This window comes from Typopeltis vanoorti, chromosome 3, assembly GCF_054136105.1.
Source record: "Typopeltis vanoorti isolate ZY-2024b chromosome 3, IOZ_Tvanoo_1.0, whole genome shotgun sequence".
Classification (NCBI taxonomy): domain Eukaryota; kingdom Metazoa; phylum Arthropoda; class Arachnida; order Uropygi; family Thelyphonidae; genus Typopeltis; species Typopeltis vanoorti.
Window position 1 is genome coordinate 14,230,695 of NC_143551.1, and position 17,420 is coordinate 14,248,114.

The 17,420-nt window shown below is 36.2% G+C and overlaps 1 protein-coding gene across 1 annotated transcript in view; it reads left to right on the top strand.

Moving 5' to 3' along the window:
• The window catches only part of LOC150107934 (protein GPR107-like), a 262,788-nt gene that overhangs the window by 179,546 nt on the left and 65,822 nt on the right, over positions 1 to 17,420 (top strand). Inside the window, exon 11 of the mRNA XM_090415460.1 lies at positions 17,022 to 17,139. Coding sequence (XP_090271586.1) covers positions 17,022 to 17,139 — 118 coding nt within the window. The remainder of the gene's footprint in view (positions 1 to 17,021; positions 17,140 to 17,420) is intronic.

The following is a 17,420-nucleotide window of genomic DNA, read 5'->3' on the forward strand; positions in this document are numbered from 1 at the left end:
AGACCCAAACTCTCGGTCAAAATGTTGTGCACAGTTGATTTTGGAATCCCCAATTCATCTCTTCAATCAATCTCACAGGTGATTTCGGGTTTTCTTTGATGAAATCACGCACCCTTTGGATGTTAACATCACTTAGTCCAGTTTTTGGATGGCCCAGCTTTTCGTTGCCCTCAAGCATCTCATGACCACTTTGAAATCGCTTAAACCATTTGTAAACTTGAGTACAGGATAAGCATTCATCACCATATGCTTTTTGAAGCATTTTTGATGCATTTCGGTAAAATATTTATCAAATTTGACACAAAAGTCAATCGCAGCTCTGTTTGAAACTCATTTTCCGACTGTTCGTCAAAACACACTGTCGCTATAACTCGGCTTCTAATGAAACAAATGACATAAACAGTTGACACAACACTAATGAAGGTTGCTGCTTTTGACATCAAAAAGATACAACAAGTGGCGCCACTTGTATAAGAAAGGATTCAATCAAGACAAATTAAATAAATGTAACAAAGGCGCATTGATATATATATATATATATATATATATATATAACAATGGCGTAGTCAACAGGATGTGATTAGGGCCCTAGAATTTAAGTTGACACATCCTTAATCACTATAAGTTGGTTTTTGTTATATATATCAATGTGCCTTTGTTAAATTTATTTAATGTGTCTTGATTGAATCCTTTCTTATTTTAACCTTACTCAATTTAAGTCCTACTAGCTGTTCTATTATGTTGCTATTTATGTCTATATTTTACCTTTGACTACCTCCAAATAGCCCTCCTTCTAATCTGCTTGTCGTGCCCTTAAAATATTAATTCAGATTTATCTCCTCTTCGGATATTGGCAAAATTTTTCTTATGCTGCACCAGCCAACATCCTATAACAGAGGAGACTCTTGTTCAGGGAAATAATTCTAAATTCAAAAGGGATACACACAATAATTAATCTCACAGTAACGCTGTGCAGATTCAGTTAGCAGTCATGACTCGAATCTCACTTAAGCAATTATATCTAAATTCCTTCCTGCCAAAAGGTTCTATTTCATAAATGGTGGTTTGAATTTGTAATCAGGCATAAACTCAAGTATAAGGTACAAAACATGTTTATTGGAAAAACATAAAACATTTACAGTTAAGAAAATTCGAATACTCAGTGGATCAAAATTCGCTTTAAGTTAAGGTTCATACTAAATCACAATGCATCTGAGTATGCTAAATCCTTCAGTTACGAAAGGATAAGATTAAGTGTAAGCATAATACTACTAGGATATAATTTCTTTCACAAGTTATTCACAGAACACGCATTGAACACTTTCATTAATACTCTATCAATAACTATCTTAATTCTAAATTTCATTAAGCAAGCCTAGCCATTCTCAATCATAATACTGCCTATCAACAATTCTTGTTTGTTCCACAGGGTCTTAATTCAATCAAATTCTCACTTAAAAGTTCTCTACTAGTGTCCTTTAGTTTACAATATACACAAATTTCTTATTCTTCTAAGCGATTTTTAACATAGAATGAAAACCTTTACATTACCGGATCCTTTCAGATTTTATGCCGCCATCTCATGTAGATCTGGATTACCTTACTGTATATTCATCGGCCGTCTTTTCGCCTGGCGATGCACTACACTTTTCTTTTAATCGTTTCTGATTGTGACGTGCTGTCTACCGCTCCGCAGGAAACTTTCTTCAATGGGACATTCTGCTAAGGCTCGATTCCACATAGGACGTCATATCGCAATCAGCTCTGCTTGGAAATCTTCAAACATTCTCAAGAAAAGAACCCGCCATCCATCATCACCATAGTTGACCCACCGCTCTCTCACAAATCCCCCGACAATCCTCCTAAAACTCGAATCCAGGAACAGAAAAAGCCCTTGTAAAATGACACACTTTGTCTTTTATTCACCCTTTTCGGGCGCCCTCTATTCGATGTGGTTTTCACCCACAAACCCCATTGTTCATGCCCCTTGGGTGATCCTACACTCTCCCTAATCTGTTTTGGTTACATTATTCCAGGTAGCCGTTCTGACGTCATTTTCCACGTAGGTATAGCCTCCATCGCTATGCTTGACTCATACAGATTATACGTGATTATTCCGGATTACTACTTATAATTTTTCTCAGAATTTTGTAATGTACTAGAAAGCTTAATGGGAATTACAAATAACTTAACATTCCCTTACACAATTCTAACTATTTTGACACAAAATTCTCTGCTTCTCATTTCAGTTATGCTGGAATAACCCTCACTATATGGCACACACGGACTACACATTATTACATAACATAAAATAATACTTCATAATTATTAGGTGATGTGCAGATATCTCCTTAATTAGTAGTATTTATCATGTTAAATCCCGAATAAAGAATTTACTTGTAAAGTTCTCCATTCAGGATCTAACAAGTCTCCCCTTACAAAAAAAAAAATTTTTCCAAGATAAATTTTTTCTTTAAGCATCCCTTATTATAAAAAAATTGTTTTTCTAATTTTCCAAAAAAACTTTTTTTGCTTCTCTCTCAATTCTCTGGGGATGATCTTTCCATTTTGCCTGTGCCTTAAAATTCAACTTAGAGTTCATGTCTAGATACACAACAAAAAAAAAAACTTTTCATCCCCCCATTTAATAGATTTACACTTCCTCCAACCACCAGCTGGGTTATGCTCGCCTAGTCTTTTTCGAGTTTTGTGCTGGGAATCAAATGACTTCTTGTAGGATGAAAATACATTCCGCTCAACACCAGCATAATTTATCTTTAGAGTATCTTTGTTTGCTTCCCACTCATCTCTGATTGTACCCCCTCTTTCATATTGTATCCCTTCTCCCTTTTCTTCAATTAAGTTAGGACTCAGTGAGGTTTCCGATGTGGAAAGCTCATTCATTTCGGAGCTAATATGGTTAGTAAGCTCTACATTTCCCCAAATCGGTTTATGCCCTCTCTTTCTCTGGATTTTCTGATGCTCATGGACACTTCCTTCACCTTGAACTAATGATCCCTTTCCAACCTCTATATCTCTGTTCTTCCCTTGAAAGCAGACTTCCCCTCTTGAGTAATCACAGGAGAAATTGTATTTCGATAAGAAGTCACTCCCCCAAGATTAATCTTAAATGAGGAAGTGAGTTTCTAGGCAAAATTATAAAATTTTGCCACACGTGCATATTAAATTCGGGTGAGTGCACTCTTAGTTTCACCGACTTCGTAGCTTAGGTAAAAATGGAGGATATTCCAAAAAGTTTAATCGGTTATAGAAGATTATAGAAGACTGTGAACCCGTGTCAATCAATCCCTTGAAGTTTTTTCCGCAGATCCTACCTTCAACCGTTAATTCTGTGTCGTGTTTCTGAATTTTCTCTTTTCCTTTCTCTTGCTTGCTACAAACATGTGACTTAGCTCCTGAATGGGAATTTCCCTTTGAATAGCCTTGTCTGTTGACACAGTTACGGGCTTGATGTCCTAACATGTTGCAGCTATAGCATCTAGGGCCCTGTCGGTTATAGCCCCTAGCATTATCTCTGTCCGAGGACAAAGGAGAGATGTTATTGTATTTGGCAGTCAACTCCATCATTTTTTTCATCATAGAGTCCATCTTGTCAAATATTGGTCTCTGCATTCTTTCTAACTCCCTGTGAACTAAGTCATTGATTTTCTGCTCTTGTAATGAGGTGTTTTTGTGGGTTGTCATAGAGGCTGTTGTCAATTGACTGAGCACAGAATCTAGACGTTCCATGATAGGCTGTTGCAGTTTCTCCACTTCTTGCTTTATCAATGAGTGAACCTCTCTAAAATTTTGACAGTTATCAGCAATTTGGTTAAACTGTCTCAGGTCTAGTTTCTTCCTTTCCTCTCTGTCCTTTCTGTTTTTCTTTCCTTTCTGGATGTTTCTTTTCAGTGCCCTGCTCTTTAATGCTGTCTCTTTCTTCTCTGATCACATTGATAGACCCAAGCACACCTGTGGGACAAATGTCTCCGAGCAGTTGCTCCCTCTGTTTTACTGCATTAAAACATTCCTCTAAGTTTGATATATCCTTTCCGTATATGCTGCCTCCTTAAGTTCTTGTTTCAGTCCTGCCCTAAAGTGCTGGAAGACGGCCCAGTTTAGATGGTGCCTGTCTTTGTCCGAAACACTTAGTGTGTTGGCAAGATCCAACAGCCTATTATGGTAATCAGACACTCCTTCTGTTACCATTCTTTGGAGCTTCCACAGATTCGGTCCCACATACTTAACGATTGAGAACTGTGAAATAAGGACTTCTTTAAATTTAACATAACTCCGGGTTTCCTTCAGAACCGGTGAGGAGTAAAAATAAGTTTTAGCCTTGCCAAGTAGCTTGCTGCGTAGCAGAATGAGCATTTGGAATTCACTCCACCGACCAATCCTTCTCGATTCCTCAGTGTATTCGAAAAATGCAATCACGTTATCAGATTCATCACCCGAAAACTGAGGGAATGCCTGTTAGGGATTAATCGTTCTAAAACACTCTGAGTCATCTAACTCTGAGCTTGTAGGTAGGGACATATCTGCATTCATCATACAATTCAATACAGTATAATTTTCTTAAATTCTAATTATTCCAATAAATGTCTGATTGCCTGATACAATATCAAAAACCAACTTATAGTAATTAAGGATTTGTCAACTTAAATTCTAGGGCCCTAATCACATCCTGTCGGCTGTGCCATTGTTATGTTTCTTGTTTAAGTGGCTATATTCTTATTTTTATTTGCTGATTTAATCCTTTCTTATTTTAACCTTACTCAATTTAAGTCCTACTAGCTGCTCTATTATTATGTCACCATTTACGTCTATATTTTACCTTTGACTACCTCCAAATGCCTCCTTTCGAGTCATCAGAATTAAAGGAGAACCGGCCTACCAGTCTGGCTGGAACTTGGGGGGGTGGGCATCAGGGGACAGAGCCCCCTAGTGTGTGTATATATATTTTGAATTATTTTCAGAAACATTTTGAGAACATGACTCATTAGACCAGCGATTTTCAACCTGTGCCACGAGAGGTCTTCAGGTGTGCTGCGAGATTTATGAAAACAAATAAATTGAAAGAAATAATGTTGTAATTTGCCATTTATTTATTAGTGTCTGGTCTTCTATCTTCTTGTGTGTTAAATCAATCAAAATTACACCTATTTTTTGCCAGATCATCAAAAAAATTAAAAGAATATATTTTTAGTGTGCCACAAAATTTTTATAACTAGTCTAGATGTGACGTGTTATGAAAAAGGTTGAAAATCACTGTATTAGACTGATCATTCTCTAGTCCAGCGTTTCCCAAACTTTTCCTACGATGGAACACTTCACAAATCTTTTGTAATGTATTAATTAATAACTGATCATTAATTAATAATTAATTAAACATCAACTAAACATAAACATCATTAAATTAATTTGTGCTGATTTTCATTGACATATCCCATTCTGATCACAAAAAATTTTTGTGATCAGAATAATATAAGTACTTACGAGTGAATGCAGACTTTTCTCCTGTGTGCTGGTAGTTTTCCCCTCCTTTTGTGCATCCTGGAGATCGCTTTGTAGGCTTGTGGCTTTGTGACTAAGTATCTGTTGCATCACAAAACCTTCAATAAGAGATTTCTTAATACTAAAATTAAACAAAGTCCCTTGTCTCTTATTCATATTAAAATTTAAATCTACAGTCCCCTTACTTTTAAAAAATCAAGACATTACGGTTTCGAAACTTTCACCCTACAATACGAACTTGCGAAGAAAGTATCCAGTATTACTAGATTTGAGAACCGGATACAGACTACCTTGATCTTCAATTTTAGTGGAAAAATTTTCTTTATACTTTCTTGCTGATTGGTCACTAACATTTGCAACACAGATGTTATTTCTTTCAGTTTTGAGAATAGAGGATACGCTGCCCATTGTTGTAATCAGCTTGCAGGCAATTTTTATGATGGGTCATAAACAGCGGTATTCTTTTTCCCGATTATTGAAAGATTTCGAAATGTGAAAATTATTGATAATTCATGAATCTTTCCATGTTTAAAAATATGCCGCTCAGTCACTGACATTTGCTACACAGATGTCATTTCCTTCAGTTTTAAGAACAAAGGATATGGCGCCCATTGTTATAATCGGCTTGCAGGCAATTTTTATGACCGGTCATAAACAGCGGTATTCCCTTTCCCAAATGTTGAAAGGTTTCAATGTGTGAAAATTAACGATACACAGATGTTATTAGGTGTTCTGGGTCTGAGCTTTTCAACATATTCACAAATATTATTCTCCTCAGAATATTTCTACTATAAAATATTTATTCATGAAAAATGCTTAGAAAACTTATTCTTCTGCAGCTTTTCCCACTTAAGTAGGGTCGCTGTTTGTGGTGAGTCTCCTCCACAACTTCCTGTCTTGGGCTGTAGCTACATCCAAGTTCTTCATCCTCAAGTCCACCTCCACCATCTCCCTCCATCTCTTCTTCGGCCGTGTGCGCTTCCTCTTCCCTGCACATCCATCTACATGACCTTTCTTCCCACATACTCTTTCTCCCTCCTCATCACATGACCAAACCATCTCAACCGTGCCTCCTGTATCTTTGCTCCTAAGTTCGTAACTTTCACCTTTCCCCTTACATAGTCATTTCTCAGACGATCCTTTCTGGTCACACCGCACATCCACCTAAGCATTCTCATCTCCTCTACCTCCATCCTGCTGATGTTATTTTTCCTCAGGGCCACAGTTTCCAAAGCATACGTCATAGCTGGTCTCACTACTGTCCTGTAAATTTTGCCTTTTAGATTGATCGGCACCCTCTTATCACATAGCACTCCAGCCATCTCTCTCCAGTTCCTCCATCCTGCTTGTATCCTGCATCCCACTTCCTTCTCAGCTTCACCATCCTCTTTCATTGTTGAACCTAAGTATCTAAAGTCACTGACCTTCCTGATGACATTTCCTTCCAACTCCAGATCTCCTGGCTGCCATCCACTTTGCAACACATATGCTCGGTCTTACTTCAGCTCAGTCTCATACCTGAGCAGAAGTAAGCAGTTTTTTAACAAAAATGCTTAGAAAACTAAGCATTTTCGCTTAAAAATGACAAATTCCAGGAGAACTTCTTGCAGAACACTGGTGTTCCACGGAACGCAGTTTGGGAACCCTGCTCTAGTCATTAAAAGTTTTTGCATTTGCTTTTTTTAGGTAGCATGAATTATTTCTTCCCTTTTGTTTTGAAGGATACATAGTTGTTTTTTCTTAAATATACCTGAGGATTCTTTCAGCTTCTTGTATAGATTAAAACTGTCATGCATGCTTTTCCTGTAGAAATTCTGTTTCTTTACATTTTTCATTCAGTGAAAACCCTCATGATTCTTGATAATGTGCTATCTCTTGATTCAGATCTTGACTCATTTATTTTCATATTTCTGTTTTTTTTTAACTTTCCTAGATCAAACCTTTTTTTCCTTGATGTTTCTTAAGTATAGCATTTAGTCTTAAGTTTTAACTCTGTCACCTGTTTTTAAGGCATACTTAAAAAGAGGTTGAGAAAGATTGTGGAAGAGAAACTTAGAAAAGAACAAGCTGGGTTCAGGCCAAATAGATGTTGTCAAGATCAGATTTTCACTTTACAACAAATAGTTGAGAAATCATTGGAATATGATAAGGATCTGTACTTTAGTTTTTGTAGATCTGGAAAACACATATGACAAGCTGCCCAGAGAAAAGCTTTTCAAAACACTTCAATTATATGGAGTAAATGAAATAGTATGCGAAGCAATATATAGTCTATATTTAAGTTGTAAGTCATCAGTTAGAATTGAAAGAAATAAAGGAAGATGGTTTGATGTAAAATTAGGTGCAATATAAGAATGCACATTATCTCCACTGTTATTCATCATCACATGATGGAAGAAACTGGCATTAAACCTAATATTAGGACTCTTTTTGAAGGTAAAAATTGTTTTGCTCAAAAATATCCGGAGCAGAGTACGTGGGCAAAGAGGGCTGTGATGTCGTGTGGAAATATGTTTTGTAAGAGCAAGATAGTATCATTCATTGGGACATTGGTGAAAATGGAAGTTATGTCAAAGCTGACTAATAGATCTTGGTCGTTGAATGTAATGTTTTCAATTTTGTTTATGAAATGTTGTGTATTTTTTATATAGGAAATGGAATGACCAACCAATTCCTTGAGTGTGGCAGCTAATTTTTTGGCTAAGTGGTAATTCAGGCTGTCTTCCTTCCACAATTGGACCTAATGGTGTGTCTGTTTTGTGTACTTTTTTGTGTAATTAAGACGCCTACTCAGTTCTTCCAAGGATCCTCTGCCACACCTAGCCCACCCAAGGGTTTACAAAATACAATGCACATGTAATATACCATACATAGGGGAACAGGGCGAACCATCCCGATCAGGAAGGATGAACACAAACGACACATAAAATACCTCCATTTTGGAAAAACCGGCCTTTCTGACCACGCATTCCAAACATCCCACAGAATTGATTGGAAAGGTACCAAGTCCCTACACTGCACCAAAACCTGGTTCGAGTGGAAATTGAAGGAAGCTTGTGAAATGCTCAAACATGATCTGAATAAGATCATGTTTGAGCATTTAACCGTTCCAAGAATGTGGATGACCCAGCTGCAACCTTCATAATAGCAACCACAAGGAAAAATCTCAATACAAGAAGTCTTGGCGAAGTTTTTTTTTCTTTTCTTTTTTCTCCTGAACATTCAACAGCAACCTTTACTGTACAAATAGTAAGAAGATAATCGTAATATAACAATATGAACTGTATAATTCCAGAAGAATCCTAGTATGTGTGGACTTGAGCAGAGTTTATTGTAGTTTTTTTTTTTTTTAAATCGCTAGAGGGCAGGCTATAAGAAAAAAGATTAGTTAACCACGTAGATGTAATTTACCTGTATAGAGTGCAACAGCATGTAGCTTGGTTCTTATAGACGTGTATCCTTCTGATGATGACCTCAATACAGAGGTCGAAACATCAAGTTATTATTTTATTATTAATCAGTAAAATAATCTTTTCAACGCCTGTTTTGTGTTCATAAATATGAATGCTGATCACCGTGTAATCTTAAAAGAAAAAGGAGAGTGTTTAAGTTTGCAGTAGGAGAAAGTTTAATATCTTGATGGAAATTTTTATTCCATTTTATTATTATTTCATTTAAATAAATATTAAAAAGAGTGGCTGAAAGAGGACATTCCTCTTGGACTCCTTGATTTATCTCTCTCAGATATGATAGTTCGTAATTTAATCTTATTTGTATTTGATTATTTTCATATGTACGTATGATGGCGTTTAGAATACCATTTGGTATTTGTCTTTCTTTTAACATGTTAAATGAAATACTTCTTTTAACTTTGTCAAATGCTTTTTCAAAGTCAGTAAATGTAATATGTGTTTCTAAATTGTATTCTCTTCTTTTCTTTATTATTAATTTTAGGCAGAAGGCCAGGTCTATACATGATTTCCCTTTTCTAAATCCATTTTGTACTTCTAAAATGAACCCTTCAGAATATTTTATTAGTTTATTATTTAAAATTCTGCTTTTATATCTTTATAATTTTTAGGGTCATCTCTACTGCCTTTTTTAAAGATAGGGATCACTATTTTTTTTCCCATTCTGTTGATGGATTATTTGTTGAATAGAATTTATTTAAAAATAAGTCTTTCTTTAAACCTTATTCCTGCATATTTATATAATTCTGAACCTAACTTATCTTCTCCAGGTGATTTTCCATTTCTTGTTTCTTTCAGGCTGATTTCCAATTCTTTAGTGATTTCCCTTTCGTTAAATGTTTGATAGTTATCTTTTTTAAAATATTTATATGTCCACACTTCTGTTTAGAAATTTAGAAATTCCTTCAATTTCAATTCAGTGTTTAATTTTACGAGATTTTCTGTAGTATCTGTACTTAAACATTTCAAAGTCTTATATGCATTGGGTTCTATTTCATGATTCATGTTTTAAATTAGGACCCAATGCATATAAAACTTTGAGTCCAATAGAAACAAATTTGTTCTATAATTCTCTTTTTCTAACTTCTCTTCTAGCTATGGCACTTATTCTTTTATATTCTATTTAATATAAACTTTTACTGCTTAACCATTTGATATGCTTCTTTTTACATTTTGATTGTTTCTTTGATTGTATCATCCAATATTTTCAGTTTTTTCTTTCTGTTGAATTTTTTGGTCTTTCCTAAGCTTTCATTTGCTGCTGTATTTAGTATTGTTTTTATATTAAGCCATTCTATTTTTATTTCTTCATTTCATTTTATTTTATCTAAATATTTGTTAATTCTTTATTCATATAGCCATTGTATATTTGTCATTTAATATTCTAGTTTTGTATAAAAAAAAAAAAAAAGGTGTTTTAAATTTTCTTTCCGTTCTTGTTATTTGTAGCCATTTAGGTTGTAATTTTATTTTAACTAGGAAGTGGACACTACTTATTTCTTATCCTCTTGGACTTTAACATTTTAACCCTTTATGATTACTTGTTTCGCACTCATTTCTTCATCACTCGCATTCTATTCACTAGGGTGTAACAACACCCAAATATGCATTTGATCTTGTTAGACTCCACTTCACATCAGATGGCTTCATACTCATTGCCACATGAAAAACTGTACTAGAATTGCAGTCATAGGTTTCAACTCTAATTGGATTCAAGTCATCTGATATCATTAACAGCACAACCCCTCTTCTCTTACTCTGTCTATCCTTCCTAAAAATACTATATTCTTTATACTCAATAGTGTGACTGCCTCTACTAGCCAGTTATCATTAATGCTTACAGTAAGGTATCCCAACGTATTTACCAAGGCAACAAACTTTGCCCCTTTGTTTGTTATGCTCTTAGCATTCGTTTACAGATATAAGTTACCTGCATGCTTTTCTTCTCTGTAGTCTGTGTGACACAATAGGAAATTTTACTGATCTCTGTTCTTATCTAGTTCCTTGCAGACATCCTTGCCTGGTTTTGATAGGTCTGAACCCAAAGAATAGAAAATAGTTCTCCTCATAATCATTTCCATGGTAATATCCATATCCATCATTAGCACAGTTACATAACGGTGTCACTCTTACATACAGATTCTCACTATTTCTCCCATCATAATTTAGTTTCCCTGACTATGTTATATCTTATACTAATTAGTTTTTCCAGACTCCTGATACTAAAGACATGCAAGTGTAAGCCATCCTTCTTATATAAATTTACCATTCTTCCCTCAGCTTCACTCCTCACACCCAACAGCTTTCAACCATTCCTTCTACACATCATGTATATTGCATTGTTTGTCATCACAACCTTTCATTTCTATCATATCTAGGTAATGTAGTTCAAATTTTCACTTTCTCAATCTGAACTTATCTCTAGTTAAGTCATTGGTACCTACTAGAATTTCATTCTCTTTTGCTTTGTTTTGTTTTTTGATTGCATTTGGTATATATTTAATTTTTGCTCCAGGAAAACTTGAAGTTATAACCTGCTCATCAATGGCATGTCTTATGAGTTGCAATACCAGGTAATATTCTTCTTTTTGTTTACAATCAACTTTATCTACCCTATTTTTGTTACTAACTTTCCTGATTCCATGCTTTGTTGTTTCTAATTTTACAGCTTGATTTTTTTTATCCTCCCTATGTTCCTTTAAACACCACTCTATATCTATATGTTCACTGAGCATCTACAGATGCTGTATGGTCTCCGATGCTCTGTGATGTGCCACACCAGGCTTCACCATGTAGTCCTATTGTTTGCTTTTCTGGCGGCCTCACCTCTCTGAAGATCAGTCACTCCACACACACCATCCATCCATTCATCTCATTGATGGTCTACCCCCTTCCTCTTTTTCCAGGAACTTTACCTTCTATCTGAGAAGTTCCCCTCCATCCTTTCTATGTGTCCAAAAAATATCCTTAAGGAGCCTTAAAGTTCTACTGATCTTTTCTAATACCCATTCATTTGTATGCTTTTCAGTATATGATATCCTCACAGCCTTCTGTAAGACCACATTCTAAAAGCAAATATCCATTTCTTATCGGACTTCTTTAGGTTTAAAGTCTCACATCCATAAGTTGCTGTTGAAAAAATAACTGCGTCCAAAATTCTCAACTTTATTCCCATGGAGATAGATCCATCCTTCCAGATTTTAGACAGGTCTCTGACTGTTGTTTTAGCCTTTCCTAACCTTCTTCTGAACAGGAATTCTTCAAATTAATAATGGATCCCAGGTATTCAAACTTGCTGACTTCCTCAATTCTTTCTCCATTAAGGTACACTTGTTTCTCAAGAGCTTTTCTGCTTGTATTTTCTTCATCATCATCAAATTCCTGCCATGTACCCTCAAGGGGTGTACAGGATATGACAGTACTACATAAAAAATTTACATCATTACTAACTTCCTGCAATGGCTGACTGTATACCTAGAGTCCGAATAATAAATCAAGTAGGGATTAAATGGATGAATAACACTTAAGCTTGAGCTGAAAAAAAAAGAACCAACTGTGGAGAGAATTTAAGGAGAAAGGTGACCTGCAGGCACATGAACAGTATAAAGCACAGGCTAGAAGGGTAACAAGTCTGGTAAGAAAAGCAAAAGCAGATTATAAAAGAACATTAGCCATGCAGGCTAAAGAGAATCCCAAACAGTTTTTTCAATATGTTGTAAGTAAAAGAAAAAATGTATACGGCAGATTGATTTTAAAGAATGCCGATGGTAGGGAGGTAACCGAATCAGTTGATATAGTAGAATTACTGAGTGAGCACTTTGCAAGAAAATATCATCCATGTGGTGACATTGCAGAAATAGAAGAACAAACAGCTTATACGGGAATTGTGGTGAATGAAGTAGAGGTGAATAGTCTATTACAAAACTTCAATGTCGATTCATCTGTGGGATTGGATGGTATACCAGCTCATGTCGTACAAGAAGCAGCTAAAGAATTGTCAGTGCCTTTGACCATTTTGTTTGATTTGAGTCTCGGGTCTGGGTTAGTCCCAAGGGGGTGGAAAGAGGGGAAAATAGTTCCACTGCATAAAGGAAGTTCCAAGACTGCTGTTGAAAATTACCGGCCGATCAGCATATCAGAAATTGTTGTCAAGGTCTTGGAGAAAATAGTCAAGAGGAAAATACAAGATTGGATAGATGAAAATGGGATACTGTATGGGGAACAGCATGGTTTTGTGAAGGGTAGATCATGCCTCAGTAACTTGCTCACGTTCTGTAACACAGTGATGGCTGAACTGGATAAGGGTAACGGGTTTACAGTGATTCTACTGGACCTTGCTAAAGCCTTCGATAGGATACCACATGGAATTCTAATAAGTAAACTGCAGCATATGAGAATGGATATAGGGTTGGTGAGATGGATAGGAGGGTGGTTGATGGAGAGATATCAGAGAGTGGTTTATTCAAGAGTAGAGTCCAAAAGTCGGTCAGTGACTAGCGGTGTGCCGCAGGGTTCTGTTCTTGGACTGCTACTGTTTAATTTGTTCATTAACGATAGAAAAGGATCTGAGAGGAACTGTGCATCTGTTTGCGGATGATGCAAAGTTAGGTAGAGCAATAGTGAATGCTCATGATGTCAAAATTTTGTAGGATGATTTGGATAGTTTGGAGGACTGGGCTAAGGAGAATGGATGTCAATTTAATCTGGAAAAATGTAACGTTTTGCATTTTGGGGTGAAAAGATTAGCAGCAGTATATCACATTGGTGGAACTGTACTCCAGGAGATTGACGATGCTAGGGATTTGGGAGTGTTGGTGGATAGGGAGTTGAAGTTTAGGGGACACATCGCAAAAGTGTTAAAATCAGCTCATCAAATCACTTGGTTGGTGAAAAATACTTTAACGAGCAGAGACAAACAGGTTATTGTTCCTCTGTATCGAGTCTTGATAAGACCCCCATCTAGACTACTGTGCCCAGATATGGGCGCCAGGGTTTCTTCTCGATGGGGAGGAGGTGGACAGGATCCAGAGACGAGTGACCAAGATAATAGCAGGGCTATGGAATGAACCTTATGAGAACAAGTTGAAGATTTGTCGGTTGAAGAAATTGGTTGATAGGTGGAAAAAGGGTGATATGATTCAGACATTCAAATTACTGAAGGGTTTTTATAAGATTAATTCAGAAGATATTTTTGAAAAAAGTACTGGTAGTGGGAGGACTAGGGGCCATCCATGGAGGCTTGGTAAGAGTGTGGTTAGCAAGGGTGTTAGAGCTAGGTTTTTTACTTGGAGAGTGGTAAATGAGTGGAATAAGCTGCCAGAGTCTGTTGTGGGTGCCATGACTGTAAATGAGTTCAAGGAGAAGTATGATAGATACTTTGTGAATGTTGACTAGTTGTTCTTGACATGATGTTGGGCTTCCCTCGATGAGTCTAAGGACTTCTTGGAGCTGCCCATAATAATAATAATTAGTCCTAGTTCTTCTATGTCATTACAAAGGAGTACTGTATCATCAGCATACCTCAGATTACTGATCAATCTATCTCCTATCCTGAGTTCATCCAATGCTTCACCATAATGTCCTCCGCATATATACTAAACAAGTGAGGATAAAGTAAACACCCTTGCCTAACTCCTTTTCCAACTTGAAGCCAGTCAGTCAATCCAACACCTGTTCTTACTGTGGCTTCTTGCTCCCTGTACAAGTTGGCTATCAACCTGATAGTGTTGTTGAGGAAAACTCATTCTTTTCATTACTTCCCACAGTTTCAAATGCTTAACACAGTCAAAAGCTTTAGAGTAGTCTAAGAAACACATTACCAGAGGCAGTTTGAATTCTTTATATTTTTTTATAATTTGTCTAAGGCAAAGGATCTGATCTCTGGTGCCCTTACCTTTCCTAAAACATGCTTGTTCCTCGGGCATCTCTGCCTCAACTTTGGCTTCAATCCTATTTAGCATGATCTTCAATAAAATTATGCTTGCATGAGATATTAAACTAATAGTTCTATAGTTCTTGCATGCCTTCATATCACCTTTCTTATATAGTGGTATGAAAATGAAAACCGACTTCTTCCAGACTCTAGGCCATGATCCTGTCTCCCATATCCTTGTAATCAGTCTATAAAACACTCTTATCCCTCCATTCCTTGTGGCTTTAATTAACTCTGCTAGGATTTCATCTGCAACTGGGGCCTTATTGCTGGCAAGCTGCTTAACTGCTCTTTCAACTTCATGCCTAAGTGAAGGAGGTTCCAAATCAAAATTTTCCTTGTGAGATGGTTCCACATTTTCTTTATCCACTCTACTGTGCAGTTCCTCACAGTATTCTTTCCATCTGTTTTTGATTTCCAACTCTTCTGTTAGTAATGCACCATTCCTGTCTTTGATGACATTCAATTTAGGCTTAAACTTGTACTTTAAGTCACGAACTAAATAAAACATCCTTTTATAATTGTGCCTCCTCATCGAACTCTATTTCTTTACATTTATTAGTATAGAACTTTTCTTTGTCCTGCTTGATGGCTCTTCTGACTTCTCTATGTAATCTCTTGTATTCTTCAGTCCTCGTATCTCTTTGTTTTTCCAACTGCCTTCTTTTGATTAGTTCCCGTGTTGAATCTGATATCCAAGCAGGTCTCTTGGTCTTCTTATTGGGCTGAGATACTTCTTCGCTGTATCCTGTATTATCACCTTGACTCCTTCCCAAAGCATTTCTGGTGAGTTCTCCTTATTGGTCTCCAAAAAATTATCCAACCGAGTTGATGTTTCTTCTGTGAATCCACTAGGAGTTACTCTGACATCCAATCTAATGGGATGTGCCTGATCTGGAAGTTTTCAGAGTCTTAGTCTCACTTTGGCTCTTACAATTTGATGGTCTGTACCACAACCTATTCCAGGACAAGTATGCACATCGGAGATGCTTGTCTTCTACCGCTGGAGAGCCAGGATGTAGTCAGTCTAGTGCCTTGACCTATCAATGTTAGATGTCCAAGTATAGGTCCATCGTGGATGTTTCTGGAAGCAGATATTGGTAATAACTAATCTGTTAGCACGGGCAAATTTCAACAGTCTTTCTGGGTGTTACATTCACCCAGACCAAACATACCACACTCCAGCTAGACTCTCATATTCTTTCTCACTTTTGCATTTAAGTCCCCTAAGATGTAAAGTATGTCTTTTCTTGGTAGGCAGTCCAAAACAGTTTTGTAAGTTTTCATAGAATTCCACACTCTCTTCTTCAGGCCTATCCATGTGGTGCGCATAAACTACCATAACTGATACGTTGGTAGGCTGAGTCTTAAGTCTAATAGAAAGTATCCTGTCATTAATGGGGTTTATAACCAAGAAGGCTTCTTGCATGAGCTGTCTTCAATATCACAGCTACCCCATGATGTTTTGAGTCACCACCTGAGTAAATTAAAAAAACACCACCCAATATTCTGTAATTTCCACATTGCATCTAATAATCTGCTCTAACTTGGTGATTTTCCAGGTTAAATCATTTTCAGTATCCTCTTTAACAGGGTCACCCTTCTTAGTCATGACTTCACTGTTCTTTTTAGCATCCCATTTCTTGTGCATTTTTGGATATTTTACTGTTATATTTAAGATTGCAATATCTTAGTAAAAATATGCTATAAAAATAATAATGTGCACTAATATACTAAGATAAAACAGATAAACATCTCCAATTTTACACAGTTCTATTAAATACGCCTACCACTCACAATGCAACTTTGAACCCAATCTATTTAGAATTTAGTACAAAACCAAATAGTCAGTGAAACCTGTTGGTTAGCAAGAGATATGCTGTTATTTTGTTTGCTTTTGTCAGCATGATTTTGTATGTTTCCTGTATTCTCAGCTTGTTCACTTCTGAACATATCTCAGATGAGTTGATCTCCCTGAAGAGACCTAGCAGTCCATATTTCAGCTGTATATCAATTTCTCCCAGGAGTGATATCTTGATATTTTCAATATGAAGTTGTCAAATTGTAATCCAGCTGTCTAAGATTGTTCTTTTCCATTATAGTTTGAAAGGAGCACTGCTGTTTATAACAATCGTACTTATTGGTACTGGTTGGACATTCATCAAGCATATTTTGAGCGACAAAGACAAGAAGATATTTATGATTGTGATACCACTTCAGGTAAACGCATTTTTCTTCACTGTTATTCAGTAATTATATTTATGATATAAGCTTTATCATGCAAAATCTTAAACCAAGTCTTAAGACTCGGTTTCTTCTTGACCAAAGATGTTAAGAGAAAGATGTGTGAAAAAATTAGTTTCAGTATATAATAGGAATGTGATTATATTAATTCAAGAAACAGTTATTTATCACTCAGCTTAAAATTTCTATCATCTGATTTGGCTTGATAAAAATTTTTTTTCAAGCCAAAGACAAAGTACACTTCTGAAACACAAAGC